Source organism: Carcharhinus amblyrhynchos, chromosome 15 (assembly GCF_965287045.1).
Source record: "Carcharhinus amblyrhynchos chromosome 15, sCarAmb.v2.hapA, whole genome shotgun sequence".
NCBI lineage: Eukaryota > Metazoa > Chordata > Chondrichthyes > Carcharhiniformes > Carcharhinidae > Carcharhinus > Carcharhinus amblyrhynchos.
Window position 1 is genome coordinate 56,852,808 of NC_137338.1, and position 19,805 is coordinate 56,872,612.

Genomic DNA, 19,805 nt, shown 5'->3' on the forward strand with positions numbered 1-19,805 from the left:
GAAAATCCCATTGATTACCAAATATATCAGACACCTTGTTGAACAAAGAAATCAGGATCTCGGGTCATCCTTTCCAAAAAAATCCATACTTTTGACAGGATAAAAGTATGGCACGTAAAAAGAGTGGCCAAAATTGGGATGCAGTGAATATTTTTATGCTTGAAACCAACAAGCTTTGGAGTCAGCTTCAATTGTGGAGGTATCTGTTACATTTCATGATTGTCATTACATAGACTTCCTTCACCATTTAACAAAGAGAGGCTTGATAATTGTGTGGCTACTGTGAAAGTATGCCTTCACAGCACTGGTGCATTCAGGAATTCTCTGCGCTTGCCAGCTTTTCCAAGTGATCATATTGACGGAGATATGTACAAGACAGTGAAATCATATAACCACATGAATGGGCAATATTGATTTTCACTCAAGCCTCACCAAAAGGATTCTGACCATAGTGCTGATTACTGTTTGGATTATACTGGTTCGTCCTCTAAATTTCAGTGAAGTAATTATTTAAATGTACCTATGTTCTCTGGTTTACCGCACATTAGCCATCAGCATCTCAAGAAGATTCCACAACAGAACACTTTATCTGGGTTTTCTGTTGCTAAATTATAAATCATGATGAAGAAGGGGCTTACCAATCTTTTCTTGAAACATGCTTGTGTGTACAGGGAGAATAAGTCACCTCAGTCAATTTTACTGAAAAATTCAATGGAGTTTTACTTCTGATCCTTGCTGAACATCTAATTTAATCTTACTTGCTTTGAAAACTACTCCCTAGCAGAAACTTCCGCTCTTCAAAATTCTGCAAGTTTTTAAGTGGATAACAACATTTGAGATTTAAGGAATTGCACTTTTTAATTTGACCTGTTAAGTTTATGCTCCTTACCATTTTCCTCTTGCTTTTCTTCTTTAATGTCTTCTTTCTGAATCAGTTCGGCCTGAGCTCCAGGGACACAGATTGAGGAACTGTGACAGGAATGACTGAATCCACCATCTCGAGGTAGTGTGAAACTGCGCGGTTTACCCACCCCGCCACTTATTCCTGGCCACCGTTCACCCTCTGCTAATGGGAAAGGTCCATAGTGATCCTGGATCTGGCACCTTTGAGCTGGTAAAGTTGACTGTCTCCGATGTTCTGGTGTTGGTAAGCCTGCTTCACAAAACACAGAATCCTCAAGAGGGAGAGTCTGGAGATAGTGCAGCCCTGAACTGGTCAGTGGAGTTTCTATTAGATCCTGCCACGAACGTCGTTCCCAAGCCCCTGGTTTGCGAATGGGTGACTCAGTACCTCCTGCTTGTTCTGGTCGGAATTCTTCATGGGATGAATGAGAATGGGAGGTTTCCGTAGAGGACAGTCTATTATGCTTAGGTTCAAGGTACGGACTAGCACAGTTCACCTTAAAATAACAACATTATGATCAGTAACAAATATAAACAGTAATTGTGCTTTGCACTTGATCAAAATATTAAGAATAAGGCCATATCTCTCACCTCTCAATAACTGCTTTTAATTACCAAAGAGGATTATCATTTTACTATAATGTAACAAGCACAGTTTTAACGCTATTGCCTATCAATTCACTGAAAATGTTATTCTTTGATTCTTCAACATTTTATTGTTCGATCTTGGAATTCCTTTTTAATTAAACAGTAAATTTCACAGTTGCTTCCATCTATAAAATCAACAATGTGAAACATGAATCAGAATTTAAAATACTGAAAATTTAGGGAAAAGGTAAATAAATATTAAATAGGTGGAATGGGTCTAGCTTTTGGCAATAAACATGAAATTTATAATATGCCTAAAAATAGAAGGAAAAATGTTCAGAATGAGCTTAAACATTTAAATGTTTTTAGAAGTCATGTTTAATGTATATTGCGTTTGAAGGTTAATGTTGCAACATTAAAGCTATTCCTTATATTTGAGTACCAATTACAGTAATATTTGTAGGTTTTCTTTAAAGTGAGAAGGTGCTCATGGCAAAAGTTTACAACCTTCATTGGTTTAATGGAGGGAGAATTTTTTTTGATCTGCCAACAGATTAATGAATTTAAATACACATTGATTCACTATCTTTTTAAGTGGTTTTGAAATAAGCATTTTGATTACAATATTGGCTTGATGTCATTCCAAAGTCAATCCAAAATTTACAGCTATCTTTGTCTATGATAGCGTGATGAATTTAAATTGATTACAAACATATAGTCCAGTTAAGTCAATGCTTAATTAAAACCAAAATAATTTTTCAGGTCCTGCAGGCAGAGAATATGCAAATAAATTGAAAATTAACACTTTTTACAAGCTCATATTGTTTGTGCTTTCTAATCTTAGTAATCTGTTCAAGTTTCTTTGAAGGCTGTGGTGTGAGTTTTGACGTTTGTAACCAACTGATGCCATCGGGGGAAATTGGTAGAAGCCACAGACGTCCCTATCACAACACAAAGCAAAGATATGAAACAAAACTTACTGAAGGCGCTCGAGGGTAAGTGTCATAAGGAGGTGGCGGACTCTCTTGCTTGGGAGTTGATGGGGTGTCTGCATCCTCTTGTTCACTTTCACTCCAATAATCTACCAGGATAAAATAATTGCTAAATAAACTACAGAGTAACATTTAGAATTTACCATACACCTTGTATGTTTTCTGGTATAGTTCATGACAGCTAAGTGCAAATGTTTTACACATAAATTTCCAAGGAAGTTTGTTCAATCATAAGGCAGTAATTTTACTGAATATGCACATAATACACCATAAACCCTACAGCTGTTTTGTATGGTCATCGTTCAGAACTACATATCTGTGACAGACTTGACTTTAAGATTTGCATCGTATAGTTTGTAGCAATTTGTTGAGTGTTCATTACTTTTAATTTGTGCACTATATACTAAAGAAGGAAAGCCCGAGCCCAGAGATTGCCCAGAGATAGGCCTTCAGTTATTCACGATGTTTTTAATGTCAACTGACTGGCTTCATTTCCAGACTTACACTCCACTGCTTGTGGACACAGGCCAGACATTTGACTTTTTTTTTACTGGTTTTAGTTTTACTCTCGTTTTCCTTTTTTTTTGTTTTGGACAGCATCTGATCATGACTGTGCCAGTCACACTTTCTTTAGATACAAAACTTTTGTTTCTTGTTCCATTGCCACTCCATTTGGCTTTGTATCATCAACCTTTTTGCCTTTTAATCTCTCCTATCTTTCTCCCTATCACCAACCTTTCCTTTTTGTTTTATTCCCACACTTCCTCCCCTTGCAGTTTCCTAACATCTTCATGACGGAAGACACTAGTAGAATGTCGGAGCTCCAGGAGAAGCTCTAGGGGGCATAGATGGCAATCACTAAGGAGAAGGTTCTAGGGAAATTGAAAGGTCTGAAGGTGAATAAATCACCTGGACTGGATGGACTACACCTCAGGGTTCTGAAAGATAAAGCTGAGAAAATTGTGGAGGCAGTGGTGGTGATTTTTAGGAATCACTGAAGGCAGAGGGATTCTCAGAGGACTGGAAAGTAGGTAACGCAACACCACTATTTAAGAAGAGAGGGAGTCAGCAGACAGGAAATTATAGGCCAGCTAGCCTGACATTGGTCATTGGCAAGATTTTAGAGTCCATTATTAAAGATGAGATCACAGAGTACTTGGAAGTGTACGATAAAATAGGACTCAGTCAGCATGGCTTGGCCAAGGGGAGGTCATGTCTGACAAATCTGTTAGAATTCTTTAAGGATGTAACAAGGAAGTTAGATAAAGGAGAACCAGTGGACCTGATTTATTTATATTTCGAGAAGGTTTTTGACAACATGCCACATAGGAGACTGTTAAATAAGTTAAAAGCCTATGGTGTTAAGAGTAAGATCCTGGCATGGATAGAGGACTGGCTGACTGGCAGAAGGCAGAGAGTGGGGATAAAGCTTTGTTTCAAGTTGCTTTAACACTTTTTGTAACACATGCTGCATTATTCTTTGTTACCTTTATGTCGAGGCAAATTTTGAAAATTCAAAATCACAGAGATTTTCTGAACCTGCCATGGGAATCGTCAGGGCCAAGACAGAAAATTTGGCGAATCATTTAAAGGTCCATTGACCTCGGGTGGAACTTAGGACGGTCTTAGGATGCGTACGGCTGGAAAATCCCTATTACATCCTATTTCACTATTTACATTTCAAAAATCATAAGCCAGACATTCAACTGACATTTGGGTGCAATGCCTGAGTACTTGTGTAACCATATAAAGGACTAATTTTAACCTGAACTGTGTAATGGAGAACTAATGGAATCAGAACTGCAGCCATTAGAAATTAAGATTGAATGGAGTGTAATCCAGTACCTTCCATTTTCCTGCATTTATATAGCACCTTTATTCTCGTAGAACATCCCAAGTTGCTTCATTGGAGCACTGCAGGTGCAGCAGGTGGTCAGGAAGGCGAATGGGATGCTGGCCTTCATAGCGAGGGGGATTGAATATAAAAGTAGGGAGGTCTTGCTGCAACTGTACAGGGCACTGGTGAGGCCACAGCTGGAGTACTGTGTGCAGTTTTGGTTGCTGCACTTATGCAAGGATATTTTGGCCTTGGAGGGAGCGCAGAGGAGGTTTACTAGGCTGATACCGGAGTTGAGGGGTTGAACTATGAGGAGAGGCTGAGTAGACTGGGCTTGTACCCGTTGGAGTTTAGAAGAATGAGGGGAGATCTCATTGAGACATATAAGATGATGAATGGGATGGATAGGATAGAGGTGGAGAGGATCTTCCCACTCAAAGGACAGCAGGACTAGAGGGCACAGCCTCAAGATAAAGAGGGGGCGGTTTAGAACGGAGTTGAGGAGGAACTTCTTCACTCAAAGGGTGGTGAATCTCTGGAATTCTCTGCCCGTTGAAGTGGTGGAGGCTGCCTCGCTAAATATATTTAAGACGCGGTTTGATAGGTTATTGATAGGCAAGGGGATTAAGGGTTATGGGGAGAGGGCGGGAATGTGGAACTGAGACACGACAGATCAGCCATGATCTTATTGAATGGCGGGGCAGGCTCGAAGGGCTAGATGGCCTACTCCTGCTCCTATTTCTTATGTTCTTATGAGCAAACAAAATTTGGTATTGAACCACATGACTTAGGGCAGGATTTAAAGGAGGGTCTTAAAGGAAAAAAGAGAGGCAGAGAAATGTCTTGTAGGAACATACAGCTGAAGGCATGACCACTAGAGCTGGAGCAATTCAAATTTGGGGTAAGAAAGATGCCAGCATTGAAGAAGTGCTGAGATTTCAGATGGATGTGGGGCTCAAAGTGATTACAAGGACTTTGTGGTGAGTGGTGAGACAATGGAGAGATTTGAAAACAAGAATAAGAGTTTTAAAACTGAGGTGTTGCTGGGCTGGGAGCTGATTATGCTCAGCAAGGACAGGAGTAATGGATGAACCGATAGGTTAAAATTACCACCACAATGTTACACATAAGATCCATGTCTAAAGGTTCACTGATATTGAGTATATTACTATCGGACACTGTTACATTGTACATAGTTACATTACTGTACCTTGGTCTTGTCTGAGCCGTTGTTCTTTTTCTGCATATCCCACTGTAGCTAAGCCAAGCCTGCTCAACCACCTGTTAATAATTAAAAAGGAAGTCACATGATTAATTACCCCTCTGAAGATAGTAGGACATTTATGAAGGGACTTTAAATAAAGACAAACAAGCAAATAGGTAGTTTAGCTCCTCTGCACTTTGGTTTCGAAGTTTAGTTGCAAGATGAAATAATGAATTGCTAGACCACGTGCCGTGATTTATTTTGTTGGCTGTGAAGTACACGGTTTTAGATGCTTTTATTCATCAACCACTTGGCCCGAATGTATGTGGCTTACAGTATCGAGACATGGCAGGCACTGCTAATTCTACTTGTGCATTGCTTTCATTCAAATGCACCAAATGGAAATGATATCTTGTCCAAACTACAACCTTCAGATAGCAATTTTATGCTGCATTTATTTTACAGAATTAGTTCAACTCGAAACTCAAAAGTGCTCTGGAATTATCTATACTTTTTAGATAGAACATAGAACATAGAACATTACAGCGCAGAACAGGCCCTTCGGCCCACGATGTTGCGCCGACCAGTTAAAAAACAATGACCCACTAATCTAAACCAATCCCTTTTCGTCCAATAGATGGCAGATTCTATTGCCCCAAACTATCAAAACAACAATGGGTACGAAAGCTTCACATTAATTCTTTATTTTCTGGTTCCTGTGACGTACTTGGTAAGTTGAGGAAATACCTAGCGTTTAGTTAGGAAATATGCTTTATGTGTGGTCAGGCTCAATTGTTCAGTCTCTCAATGGACAGAATAATATTGTTTTCAATACATTGCCACCGGAAGCAAAATTGCCTCAGTTTTTGTCATGCACTATATGAATATTAAATGAATGCAGAAAAGCAATGCAGAATTTACCACAACTTGTAGTACTTCACTACTTGATATGTCATTCATTATGAAAAAACTGTACAGCCATGCTAATCCAAACAATTACTTTCCAAACAAAGGACTGATGGTGGCAAAGTTGACTGTTTTAAAGTTTAAGGGGCAGAGCAGGTTGATGGGATCAGGTGATACATGAAAAATTAAAAAGAAACCCAAACCTAACCCCAATGTGCCAACTTCAATGTTTAACAGAAATACAATAGGGGGCCGGTGATCAATTTACTCCCATGAGGTGAGTTGGCCTTCTCCATATTATAATGAAGCTGTAGACCTCACATTTAACTTGTTTTCCTGTTTTAAAACTGTGCAACTGGGTTTCTCAGGCCATGGGAAACCCAATTGGTGCAGTAATGCACGTATAGCTTAGAGTCAAGTGACTTGACAACACTGCTTGTGGATTAAGGTGATCAATGGGTCAGTCCCCATCCTCAGGACTTATTCTTTTCCCTTTTGCTGGACTCCCCCATCTCTGGTCAGGACTTGAAAGATGAACTCCACACCCTTTGCTCTGGATTGGAATGCCTCTCCTGGCGCCAGAACTCTTTGGGATTGGGGATCAAACCTGGCTTTTCAGGATTGGGGATCAGGTTCTGCCTTCTTTGTTCGCATTCTCTCAGCTGCAGCATCCCTGTCTGCTTCTGTGGCTACAGCTCATATAGAGTACTCCCCATTCAACAGGGAACCAAGTCTGTTAATCTGACATCTGAATGGAGATCCACTTTTGAAGAAAAATGTACACTTTGGGAGTTAAGACACCACAGCACAGGGGAAATGTAGATTACCATTCCTGGATTCCTGATGAGAACTCTTCACCATCCCCACTGCTCCCCAAGCACCCCATCTCCTACCCCATGCAACATTCCTGCCTACGCACACCGCGTAAGTCAATGTAAAAGCCTAATATGTTCAGTTAAATGGTAGTAACATAAATACGAATGATTTAGACCATAAGACATTGAAGGAGAATTAGGCCACTTGGCCCATAGAATCTGCTCCACCATTCAATCATGGCTGATATTTTCCTCAACCCCATTGTCCTGCCTTTTCTCCATAAGCCCTGCCCCCCCTATTAATCAAGAACCTATCTAAATCTGTCTAAGATAGATGACCTGGCCTCCACAGCCCTCTGCGACAAAGAGTTCCACAGATTCACCCACTCTCTGGCTGAAGAAATTCCTCCTCATCTCTGTTTTAATGGATCATCCCTTCAGCCTGAGGTTGTGCCCTCTGGTTCTACTAGTAGAAACATCCTCTCCATGTCCACTGTGTCCAGGCTTCGCAGCATCCTGTAAGTTTCAATGAGATCCCCCCTTATCCTGCTAAACTCCAACGAGCATAAACCCAGAGTCAGTCCTCAACCGTTCCTCATAAGACAAGCTCTTCATTCCGGGGATCATTCTTGTGAGCCTCTCTGTACTCTTTCCAAGGCTAGCACATCCTTCCTTAAATATGGAGCCCAAAACAGCTCACAGTACTCCAAATGGGATCTGACCAGAGCCTTATACAGCTTCAGAAGTACATCCCTGCCCTTGTATTCTAATCCTCTCAACATGAATGCTAACATTGCATTTGCCTTCCTAATTGTTGACTGAACCTGCACTTTAACCTGAAGAGAATCTTGAACAATGACTTCCGAGTCCCTTTGTGTTTCTGATTTCCTCAGCATTTTCCCAATTAGAAAATAATCTATGCCTCCATTCCTCCTTCCAAAGTGCATAACCTCACTTTTCCACATTGTATTCCATTTGTCATTTATTTGCCCGCTCTCCTAGCCTGTCCAAGTCTCTCTGCAGTCCCCCGCTTCCTCAATATTATTGGTCCCTCTACGTATCTTTGTATTATCTGCAAATTTAGCAACAGTGCCTTCAGTTCCTTCCCCCAAATCGTTAATGTATATTGTGAGAAGTTGTGGTCCCAGCACTGATCCCTGAGGCACACCATTTATCTGAGAAAGAACCCTTTTTCCCCACTCTCTGCTTTCTGCCAGTCAACCAATCCTCTCTCCATGCCAGGATCTTACCCTTAACATCATGGGCACTTAATTTTTTTAACAGTCTCCTATGCAGCACATTGTCAAAGGCCTTCTGGAAATCTAAGTAAATCACATCCACTGGTTTCCCTTTATCCAACTTCCTTATTACCTCAAAGAACTCTAACAAACATGACCTCCCCTTGACAAAGCCGTGTTGACTCAGTCCTACTTTATCATGCACTTCCAAGTACTCTGTGATCTCATCTTTAATAATGAATTCTAAAATCTTGCCAAAGACTGAAGTGAGGCTAATCGGCCTATAATTTTCCATCTGCTGCCTTTTTCCCCTCTTAAACAATGGTGGTATATTTGCTATTTTCCAGTCCTCTCCATGCCTCCAGTGATTCCTGAAAAATCAACACTAATGCCTCCACAATTTCCTCAGCTATCTCTTTTAGAGCCCTGGGGTGTAGTCCATCTGGTCCAGGTAACTTATCCACTTTCAGCCCTTTCAGTTTTCCCAGAACCTTCTCCTAAGTGATGGCCACTGCATCCACCTGTGCCCCCTGACTCTCTTGGAGCTCTGGCATCCCACTGGTGTCTTCCACCATGAAGACTGATACAAAATAACTATTCAGTTCCTTTGCCATTGCTTTGTTTCCTATTATTACTTCTCCAGCCTCATTTTCCAGTGGTCCAGTGACTATTTTTGCCTCTTTCTTACCTTTTATATATTAAAAAAAAACTCTTCCTACCTGCTTTTATATTACTAGCTAGCTTACATTCATATTTCATCTTCTCCCCGTTATTGCTTTTTTAGTTGTCCTCTGCTCACTTTTAAAGGCTTCCCAATCCTCTGGCTTCCCACTTATTCTTGCCATTTTGTATGCTTTTTCTTTTGCTTTTATGCAGACCTTGACTTCCCTCATCAGCCATGGATGCTTCATCCTCCCCTGAGCATCTTTCCTCCTCCTTGGGATGAATTTGTGTTGTGCCTCCTGAACAACTCTCAAAAATTCCTGCCATTGTATGGTTGGAATAACTTTGAAAAAGAACTACGTGCATACCTCCTTCAAAGTCATACTCAATCATCCTCAGCTATCTATTAAAATTCAGAAGTATGATCCATATAAAACATACAGGGGCAGAACTTCCTCTTGGGTCTGCACTGCAATTTTAACAAACTCCTGGAGAAATGATATAAACAGCCAAAGTTAGAGCCTGCAATGGGGACAATTCACAGGAAAATTCCAGGTGACCTAATTTTGCTTTGGTTTAATTTATGTGATAATGCTTATTAAGACTTAATTTAATGGTTTACTTACATGCCAGTAATGTGGAGCCACAGTGCTAATGCTAACAGAATTCCCTTATCTAACTGGATGCAAACCAATTAGTTCAGCACAAAGAATTCAAAATAAAAATCAGCAGTTTCATTTCTTTTTATTCTTAATTAAACCGCTTCCATGGCTAAAGTGGTATCCTATGCATTATATATATAACCAATGCCACCTATATACAATCTTGTTTTACAATGAAAACAGTGGCAGGGTGCATTCAAGGAAAACCCCTCAATAACATCTGGACCAGAAGATTTCATCTCAGGTCAATGGCGGGCTGCCTATCACCAAAGTGAAACATGTGACGGGTTGCATGATAAATCCCACCCATCAGGTTGCACGTAGAGTTCTGATGACAGGTCATTGAACTGAAGCATTAACTCTGTTTCTCTCTCCATAGAGTGCTGCCTAACATGTCAAAGTTTCTGAAGTGTGCCAGGAAACAGGGGTAGATTTAAGTAATTTATATTAGAATTTGTCATTATTAGAAATAAGGCATAGCCTTAAGTAAGTTTGATTTTGTGTTACTGTAGTTGAAAGGGTTAATGACATCAGTTTGATTTAGTTGTATATATGGTAATGAGGATTTATAACCTGAAAACAAATAGGGACACTCTGGGGCAGAAAGAACTTTTGAATTAGTTGCAAGTTAGCTCCAGAAGAAGTCGGACACATGATGAGGGAACTGCAGAAAGCACTTTTCCAAAAAAAAAGTCCCAGAAACCAGGCAGTGGGGACAAAAGTATATCTCGGGAAGGCAGTTAAGTTAAGGGACAAAGAACAAGAAGTTGTTTGGTGAAATTATAGTAAAAAGCAGAGAAAGGACTTGGAGTTAAACAGACAGCTACAGAAACCAGTTTTAAAGTGGGCTGTTGAGAAGCAGACATCTGAAGTAAATCAGAGGTTTGGTAAAACCTTAATACATCCTGTGAAGCAGTGGTGTTCTGTTGGCATGGCTGTGTACCTCAGAGATTGTACGGAAGCTTGAATGCATGTGGAGATCAGGGCTGAGGAATACTAAAAGGAGACTGAAATCCTGGAGGTGGATCCTTGGTGAAAACATCCAAGAAAAAGCCTTGTGTAGGAGAAGATTTCACAGCGTTTTCTTTGAGAGTGGAGTTTGGAAACACTCATGTGAAAGTCAGAGTTTCAGTGAGACCAGTCAGCTTTCAGTGTGACGAGCATCTGAAGGATTTGATGAGACATCCACAAATATTGTATTGAGTAGCATTTTTTGCTTGGTCACTGGGTTTCAGAGTGTAGTGTGTCTGACCACATTTTGCTTATACGTTCATGTGCCTGTATACTTAATTTAAGTAGGATATCAAACATTTTCCTATTCTGTGTCAATTGCATCAGCTTGAATTCATTGTGTGGACAATGGAATATTGATATTGTCATCACATGTTTGAAACTGGCTGGAGAGGGTGCTACTATCTTATTGATCCTCACGAACAGACCAGTAACTCAGTCTAAGACCAACACTGGGAGAGATCTCGTCTGGCAAAAGTAAACATGCCTGCTTCAAAAAGAAAGTGATCTCAGATAGTGAAGAGAAGTTAATTTCTTTGACCTGCAGGATTTTATTTCTTCATTACAAAAGCTTGGCTATAATTCCATCTGAAACAGCCATAAATTCCAACCCTTATTTGTCCTCAGAGAGCCAACACAGAATCCTTCAGGTCTGGAATGTTTTCAGGGCCATTTCAGAGAGCATTTAAGGGTTAACTGCATTGGCTTGAGTTTGGAGTCACATACAGGCCAGACCAGATAATGACAGCCTTCCCTAAAAGACATTTGTGAGGTAGTATGGTTATTAGGGATGGGGATTGATAATGTGGGTCGGTGAGAGATGGTGGGGGGAGGGGAGGTTGATCAGGGGGTTGGAGCGTGCAGATGCAGCTGTCAGATCACAGTGTCTGTTGGGGACTCTGAGAGGAAGAACCCCTGCCTTCCTGGCCCATTGACAGAACTGGAAAAGCTCCTAATTCATTCATGCAGTATTCCTCACCTCGCTTTAGCTGTTGGTTTCCCTGAGGTTTAGAAAACACAATAGGTCCTCACTGCAGTTGGAAGCGAGATAGTATCTGGGACAATTAACCTCATTAATACATTAAATTGAATGGTCAACATCCTGTGAATGGATTGGCTATCTGGTTTCTCGTCCGGTCTCGATTAAGGCTGGAAATTAGTGGGTTGAGGCTGGATTTGAGATATTTTATTTTCACATCCCACCTGACCCATACCCACCATTTGTATGGGTTAAAATTTACCCCAATTTATGTTTGATGACCAATGGATTGGTATCAACAACAATTTACATTTATATAGTGCCTTCAATTTAGTAGAACATTCCATGGGGCTACATGCCCATGTAAAAAACTGACACCAGGCAATGCGGGAGATATTAGGATCAAAAGCTTGGTCAAAAAAGTGAGGAAAGATATTCGGAGAGTTTAGGGAGAGAATTTCAGAGCTTAGATGATTCTATTTAATCGAGGCAACAAATGAACGATTGCGCATGAATTCCCTTCAGAATTAATGACGTTGATAAATGCAAGGGCCTTTTACAGCCAATTATAATTTTTAAGTCTTCATATTAGCAATATCACCTCAACTAACAAATATACCAAAGGGATTTGTTAGCAGAATTCATTACCAGGACGTGTAAGTCGTATCTGAATTTCATGCTGCGTTACAGCTTTTTAACTGTCTCCCATCTATTATTTTTACATAAATAAGAGATATCTTGGATTATGTAAATATATGGACATTTATCAGTACAAGGTTCTCCTTTCAAATTAAATGTAGTTACTGTTTGTCAACTGTGAGGCAGTTTGATATTTAATATATTGTTGTACAGGCTGGTTGACTGAATTTATTTTCCTTTACAAGAATTCTACTGTACTCAAGGGAAAATATGCAATGGCGTTATCATAAAATCTACACCACCATGTAACAGCTCTGGTGGCATGCTTCTAACATTGATGAATGTAAGCAATTCTGTTCCTCAAGAACAGGTTCTGTTAATTGCCTCATTAAAATAATCTGTCAATTCATTGCTCTTTTTGCCCTTACTTTTGAAGTAAGTTGTAAGGAGTACACAAAGGGGCTGCAAAAGGATTTAGACAGGTAAATGAGCAAGATTGTGGCCTATGGAATATAGTGTAGAGAAATGTGAAATTATCCACATTGTTGGAAAATATAAAATAAATATAAGAAATATAAAAAAAAGGATATTTTTAAATGGTGAGACTGGGAAATATTGGTATTCAATGGGACCTGGATTTTCTAGAACATAAATCACAGAAAGTGAATCTGCAGGTACAGCAATTAGGAAAGCAAATGCTATATTAATCTTCTTTACAGATGTTTTGGAAAATTAGAGTAAGGAAGACCTATGGGAAATGCATAGAGCTTTGGTAAGGCCACACCTGGACTACGTCCAGTTCTAAAAAGAGAGATAAATTTGCCTGAGAAGCAGTGAGCAATGGTTCATTTAACTGATTGTTGGGATGAGGACAATTGTCCATGAAGAGAAATTGAGGAAACAAGATTAATATTTCTGTCCATTTAGAAGAAATGAGAAGTGATCTCATTCTTAATAATGGGGTTGCTGCAGGAAGAATGTTGTCCTGTCTGACAAAATTAGGGATTACAGTCTCAGAGCAAGGGATCAACCATTTAGGACTGAGATGAGGAAAAGTTTTATTACTCTAAAGGTTGTGGACCTTCTCTACTCCAGGGAGTTATATATGCTCAGTCATCAAGTATACGCAATCGATTTTTAGTACTAAGAGAATCAAAGGATTTGGGGATAGCGTAGGAAGGTGTAGCTGAGGGAAAAGATCAACCATGATCTTAGTGAATGGCAGAACAAGCTTAAACGGCTGAATGACCTATTCCCTCTCTTATGTTCCGACAGTCCATATTTTTTGTTTTTCTTGTGAGCACTTGACTTGATCAATAACTAAGCACTATGCTTTACCTCTCTCTCTTCAAAATAAGAGAAACCCAGGGGGGTTAGTATCTTCCTTTTGCTTTATACTGCAGTATTCATTATGTGGGTACCCTAAACAAAACCGTGATGTGTTCTGACACTCCACCACTGCACAAAATGCAATGCCAGCATAAAAAAGTTTAAGAATGTTAAGTGACTTCTATTTATTTAAGTTTTTTCAGATGTATTCACAATTTCTCGACCTTCCCTTACTGAACTCTGACAAGCCATTAAAGTTTTCAGCTTGGACTCCCAACTCTACATGCCCAACTTATTGCCACCCACTCAAACTTCACTGCCCTCTGTCCCCATCTCCCTCAATTCTAGCCCCTATTAATTCCATTCATGGCTCTTGTCTCCTTTCTCTGACCCCATGATTTGTTGGCCTAAAGGAAATGCCTATATCAGAGTGATGCCAGCAGTGACCAATCCTGTATGCCTCTTGATCGCCAGCCTTCTGTCACTATGTCAATTCCATTCGAATGAGGTCCAAGGCCCGAACTCTGGGGAGTCTCATGCTGGATCATTTCTTGTGGGTCCCCACTTCTGGGGACTCCCAAAATTCTGGGTCATTTGAAGAAAATTGTAATCATTCAACTTATGCCGTGTTTGAAGGTCTCTGGACAAGTGCAATTATTTTACTCACAAAATCCCTTTCAAATGTAAAATAACATAATCAACGGCTTTGCACACACCACATCCTACCACAGTAGGAGGTGACAAAAATCGTTGACAAGGGAAGGGCCGTGGATGTTGTCTACATGGATTTTAGTAAAGCATTTGACAAGGTCCCTCATGGCAGGCTGGTGCAAAAGGTTAAATCTCACGGGATCAAAGGTGAACTAGCTAGATGGGTGGAGAACTGACTTGGCCATAGAAGACAGAGGGTAGCAGTGGAGGGGTCTTTTTCTGATTGGAGGTCTGTCACGAGTGGCGTTCTGCACGGCTCTGTACTGGGACCTCTGCTGTTTGTGATAAACATAAATGATTTGGAAGAAGATGTAGCTGGTCTGATTAATAAGTTTGTGGATGACACAAAGATTGCTGGAGTTGTGGGTAACAATGAACATTGTCAGAGAATACAGCAGGATATAGATAGGCTGGAAAATTGGGCACAGAAATGGCAGATGGAATTTAATCCAGAGAAATGCAAAGTGATGCATCTTGATAGATCTAATGCAGGGGGAGCTATACAATAAATGGCAGAACCATCAGGAGTATAGACACAGAGGGATCTAGGTGTGCAAGTCCCACAGATCCTTAAAGGTGACAGCATAGGTGGAAAAGGTGGCGAAGAAGGCATATGGCATGCTTGCCTTTATTGGAAGGGGGCATAGAGTATAAAAGTTGGCATATGCTGTTGCAGTTATATCGAACATTGGTTAGGCCACATTTGGAATACTGCATCCAGTTCTGGTTGCCACACTACCAGAAGGACGAAGAGGCTTTAGAGAGAGTGCAGAAAAGGTTTACCAGGATGTGGCCTGGTATGGATGATATTAGCTATGAGTTGAGATTGAGTAAACTAGGGTCGTTCTCCCTGGAAAGACAGAGGTTGAGGGGCGACCTAATAGAAGTTTATAAAATTATGAAGGGCATAGATAGGGCGAACAGTTGGAAGCTTTTTCCCAGGTCAGAAATGACAAACACAAGGAGTCACAAGTTCAAGATAAGGGGGACAAGTTTCAATACAGATATGTGGGCATGAATTTTACACAGAGGGTGGTGGGCGCCTGCAAATGCACTACCAAGCAAGGTGGTTGAGGCAGACACGCTCATTTAAGACTTATCCAGATAGCCACATGAACATACTGGGAATACAGGGATACAAACGGATGGTCTAGTTAGGAACACATGATCGGTGCAGGCTTGGAGGGCCGAAGGGCCTGTTTGTGTGCTGTATTGTTCTTTGTTTCTTGTTTTGTTTCACAGTCTGAACCAAATGAGGACAAATCAAGGACCAAAACCACAACTATAAAATGAAGAACAGTTTGATTCTACTGCTCTTTCCCAGCTTAAAATTCCCTCTGCTCTTTTCTCACTGAACTTGTTCCTTTTTTGTGGTCTTCCACAATTTTATTTTATACATTTGCTCACATCTGTTGAACATCTGCTTTACCATTACTCATTTTCCTAGAGCTTGTTGATCTGACTGCTGGTTTCCCCTTCAATTCTTTCACTTGATCAGCAATTGAATTTCAACAGGATTGAACGTAGCTTCAGGTGTTTTGTCCATGTTTACTGTCAAGGTTCACACAGCAAGCTGAAGGGAATAATGCGCCAATGAAATTACATCCCAACATGAGCCTGCACTTCAAATACAGGAGAGGAGAAAACTATGGAGAAAACATGGGAAGGGACAATATATGATCCCACTGAGACCAGGAAAATATGAAATTTGTAAAACTCATGTGACTGACAAAGCACAGCACATTTACAGTTTTGTCATTTGCACTTATGGCCAAATTAACTGAGCATCACTGACATTGCATTGACAGTTACTGAATAAAATCAGTGATGAGTGAAGAATTTGTGTTCACCTTGCTACATACAACTTAAAAAAATGATAGAGTATAAAAGTTGGTTTATGCTGTTGCAGTTATACAGAAGGTTGGTTAGGCCACATGCAGTCGGATTAATTCTTCAAGGGCCAAATCTATTTTCTAGTTTGAAAAATTTCTCCCAACTCTAAATTGAAAATGTTAACTGCTAGGTTCCTGATTAGAATAAAGCAAAATAGCAGAAAGATGTACAGCTCCCAGAATAGAGACAGTCTTGAGACAGATTAAATGATCCTGTCACATTATTTCATTTTGCATGAAAAATTTAACTATGGTCCTCAAAGTGATTATTCCTAACTAGCTGCTATAATAACTACCTTTCTCTTCTACTAAAATCACTAATAGGCATTTTGTTTGATGAAGATTTCAGACAAAAATGGAACGCTTATCTAGCCACACCCAGTGTATTCATCACTATCACCTACATGTCTTTCAAATGTTCAATTTCACTTTCCCCAAAATCATGTATACTAAATTATTAGCATAAGGACTTCACTCACTCTGAAGAAATGCATTCAAATATGCATTCTGAGTTCCTCGGAGAGGCTGCCTCTCACTGACACTGCTTCAAGTTTTCTTCTTAAGTGCTTTGACTGCTTATTTGGAGAAACAAACTGAGGTTTAAAAATCAATGTCAAAGCTAATCCTAAAAGATACTGGGCAGAGTTTTCCCAGATGGTGAGAAGTATGTTCTCGAGCTGGTGGTGCTTGGGTTGGGGTCCTGGTATGAACCCGTCATCTTCTGGATTTCAGGGTGACATTAGACTGCACTTTGTGCAGTTTTGGTCGCCGCACTTGCACAAGGATATTTTGGCCTTGGAGGGAGTGCAGAGGAGGTTCACTAGGCTGATACCGGAGATGAGGGGGTTGGACTATGAAGACAGACTAAATAGACTGGGTCTGTACCCGTTGTTAGAAGGATGAGGGGGGATCTTATAGAGACGTATAAGATAATGAAGGGGATGGATAGGGTAGAGGTAGAGAGATTCTTCCCGCTTAGAAAGGATAGCAGGACTCGAGGGCACAGCCTCAAGATAAGGCGGGAGGCAGTGTAGATCAGAGTTGAGGAGGAACTTCTTCACTCAAAGGGTGGTGAATCTCTGGAATTTTCTGCCCGTTGAAGTGGTGGAGGCTACCTCGCTAAATATATTTAAGTCATGGGTAGATAGGTTTTTGACAGACAAGGGAATTAAGGGTTATGGGGAGAAAGTGGGAAAGTGGAACTGAGCCACTTCAGATCAGCCATGATCTTATTGAATGGCGGGGCAGGCTCGAAGGGCTAGATGGCCTACTCCTGCTCCTATTTCTTATGTTCTTATGTTTAGAGGCAAGTGAAGGACACCCTTACATCTGTGAATAAGTAATTAAGTGTTTGAGGTAGTTCAAAAGTATATTGTGCCATGCTTTATTCTTGGAGTTCCCAGCTATGGAACCTTTTCCCTGATGTGTCCAACTCATTAATGTTTCTAAGGTGAGCAAACAACAGGAAGGGTTTCCTCAATGGAACTGATCAGCTGGGGAGGCTTTGATCTGTTACACTGAAGAACTCCAGCCATGGCCACCGAGTGACTGCTATTCAAAGCACTTTCTCTCTCAAAGAGTGCTTTCACTGCTTTACAAACGATTTCCAATTTCTTCAAAGTCACTTCACCTATCTAGACCACTCATTGTAAGAGTTGTACAGGTTTCTATGAGATTGCTCCCATTCCTCTAAACTCCAGTGAATATAATCCTAATCAATTCAATCTATCCTCACATATCAGTCCCACTGCCCCAGGAATCAGTCTGATAAACCATCACTGCACTCCCTCGATAGTAAAAACATCCTTCCTCAGATAAGGAGACCAAGCTGCACACAGGTGTGGTCTCACCAAGGCCCTTTATAATTTATAAAGGCATCCCTGCTCCTATATTGAATCCTGTTGCTATGAAGACCAATATACCATTTGCCTTCTTCACTGCCTGCTACACCTGCATGCTTACTTTCAGTGACTGGTGTACAAGGACACACAGGTCAAGTTGCACATTCCTGTCTCTCAGAATTATTCAGAAATATTCCTGTTTTTGCTACCAAACTGGATAACCTCACATTTATTCTCATTGCATTGCATCTGTCAAGCATTTGCCCACTCATTCATCTTATCCAGATCACACAGAAGCATCTCTGCATCCTCCTCACAGTTGACCCTCCCATCCAGTCTTGGGTCATCTGTAAACTTTGAGAGATTACACTTCATTCCCTCGTTTATATCATTAATATATGTTGTGAAGAGCTGGAATTCTAGCACCGATCCCTGTGGTACCCAACTAGTCACTGCCTGACCCACTTATTCCTACTCATTGTTTATTTACCAACAATTTTCTATCCATCTCAATACACTACCCCCAATCCCATGCTTGTTAACTTTACATGCTAATCTCTTATGTGGGACGTTGTTGAAATTCTTCTGAAAGCCCAAATGAACCACATCCACTGGCTCCTCCTCATTAACTCTACCAGTTACATCCTCAAAGAATTCTAATACATTTGTCAAGCATTTTCCTTTTGTAAATCCACGCTGACTCTCTCTAATCCTGCCACTGTTTTCCAAGTGCTCTGCTATTATGTCTTTTATGATGGACTCCGGCATTTCCCCAACTACTTAGGTCAGGCTGACTGCTGTATAATTCCCTGTTTTCTCTCTACCTCCCTTTTTAAATAGTGGGGTTACATTAGCTATCTTCCACTCCAAAGCAAATATTCCAGAGTCTATTGAATTTTGAAAAATGACCACCAATACATTCACTATTTCTTGGCTACTTCCTTAGTAGATGTAGATTATCAGACACTGGGGATTTATCAGCCGTCAATTTCCTCAACACCATTTTCCTATTAATACTGATTTCCTTCAATTCCTTCCTCTCACTAAACCCAACATTTCCAGTACTTTATTTGTATCCTCCTTTGTGAGCAGAGAACCAAAGTATGTATTTAGTTGGTTAGCCATTTTTTTGTTCCCCATTATAAATTCCTCTGTTTCTGATTGTAAGGGACCTACATTTCTCTTCATCATTTGTTTTCTCTTCACATACCTCCAGACCAATCCTTTTCTCTTCACGTACATATTCCTTAATTGACTTATCTCTTCGCATCACTTACATTTGCATCTTTCTCTTTTCAGATACACAAAAAACAGCCACCTGGTGGCTCAGGGGTGGAACAGCAAGAGGTGAAAGAGCAGTAAGAAGCATTGAAGAAGACAGGCCATCCTATCTCCCACTCATTGTCACCAGCTCAGGAAACGAGAGAGGCAGGATCCTCATGTGGTGGGATCCCTGGGCGTGAGGTGGCTCAGCCCAGGCAGGGGGTAAGTATAGAAGGCAGCTCTCCAGTATGACGTTGCAAATGATGGCTGACGCCCCAGTAGCACAAGGAGAAGTCACCGAGCATCGGTGTGCTGCAACGGAAGCTCTGAAT

The 19,805-nt window shown here is 40.6% G+C and overlaps 1 protein-coding gene and 1 long non-coding RNA gene across 3 annotated transcripts in view; one reads left to right on the forward strand and one right to left on the reverse strand.

Annotated features, from left to right (window-relative positions):
* Positions 1 to 19,805, reverse strand: part of cnksr2a (connector enhancer of kinase suppressor of Ras 2a) — a 422,869-nt gene that overhangs the window by 48,945 nt on the left and 354,119 nt on the right. Inside the window, exons 20-22 of the mRNA XM_080203990.1 lie at positions 5,531 to 5,601; positions 2,472 to 2,572; positions 890 to 1,400 (exon numbers count right to left, since the gene is read on the reverse strand). Coding sequence (XP_080060116.1) covers positions 890 to 1,400; positions 2,472 to 2,572; positions 5,531 to 5,601 — 683 coding nt within the window. The remainder of the gene's footprint in view (positions 1 to 889; positions 1,401 to 2,471; positions 2,573 to 5,530; positions 5,602 to 19,805) is intronic.
* LOC145353337 (uncharacterized) overlaps positions 1,340 to 19,805 on the forward strand; it is a 25,630-nt gene continuing 7,164 nt past the window's right edge. For both annotated transcript variants that reach the window (XR_013888685.1, XR_013888684.1), the window contains exons 1-3: positions 1,340 to 1,379; positions 2,360 to 2,486; positions 19,510 to 19,695. This is a non-coding gene — a long non-coding RNA (uncharacterized LOC145353337). The remainder of the gene's footprint in view (positions 1,380 to 2,359; positions 2,487 to 19,509; positions 19,696 to 19,805) is intronic.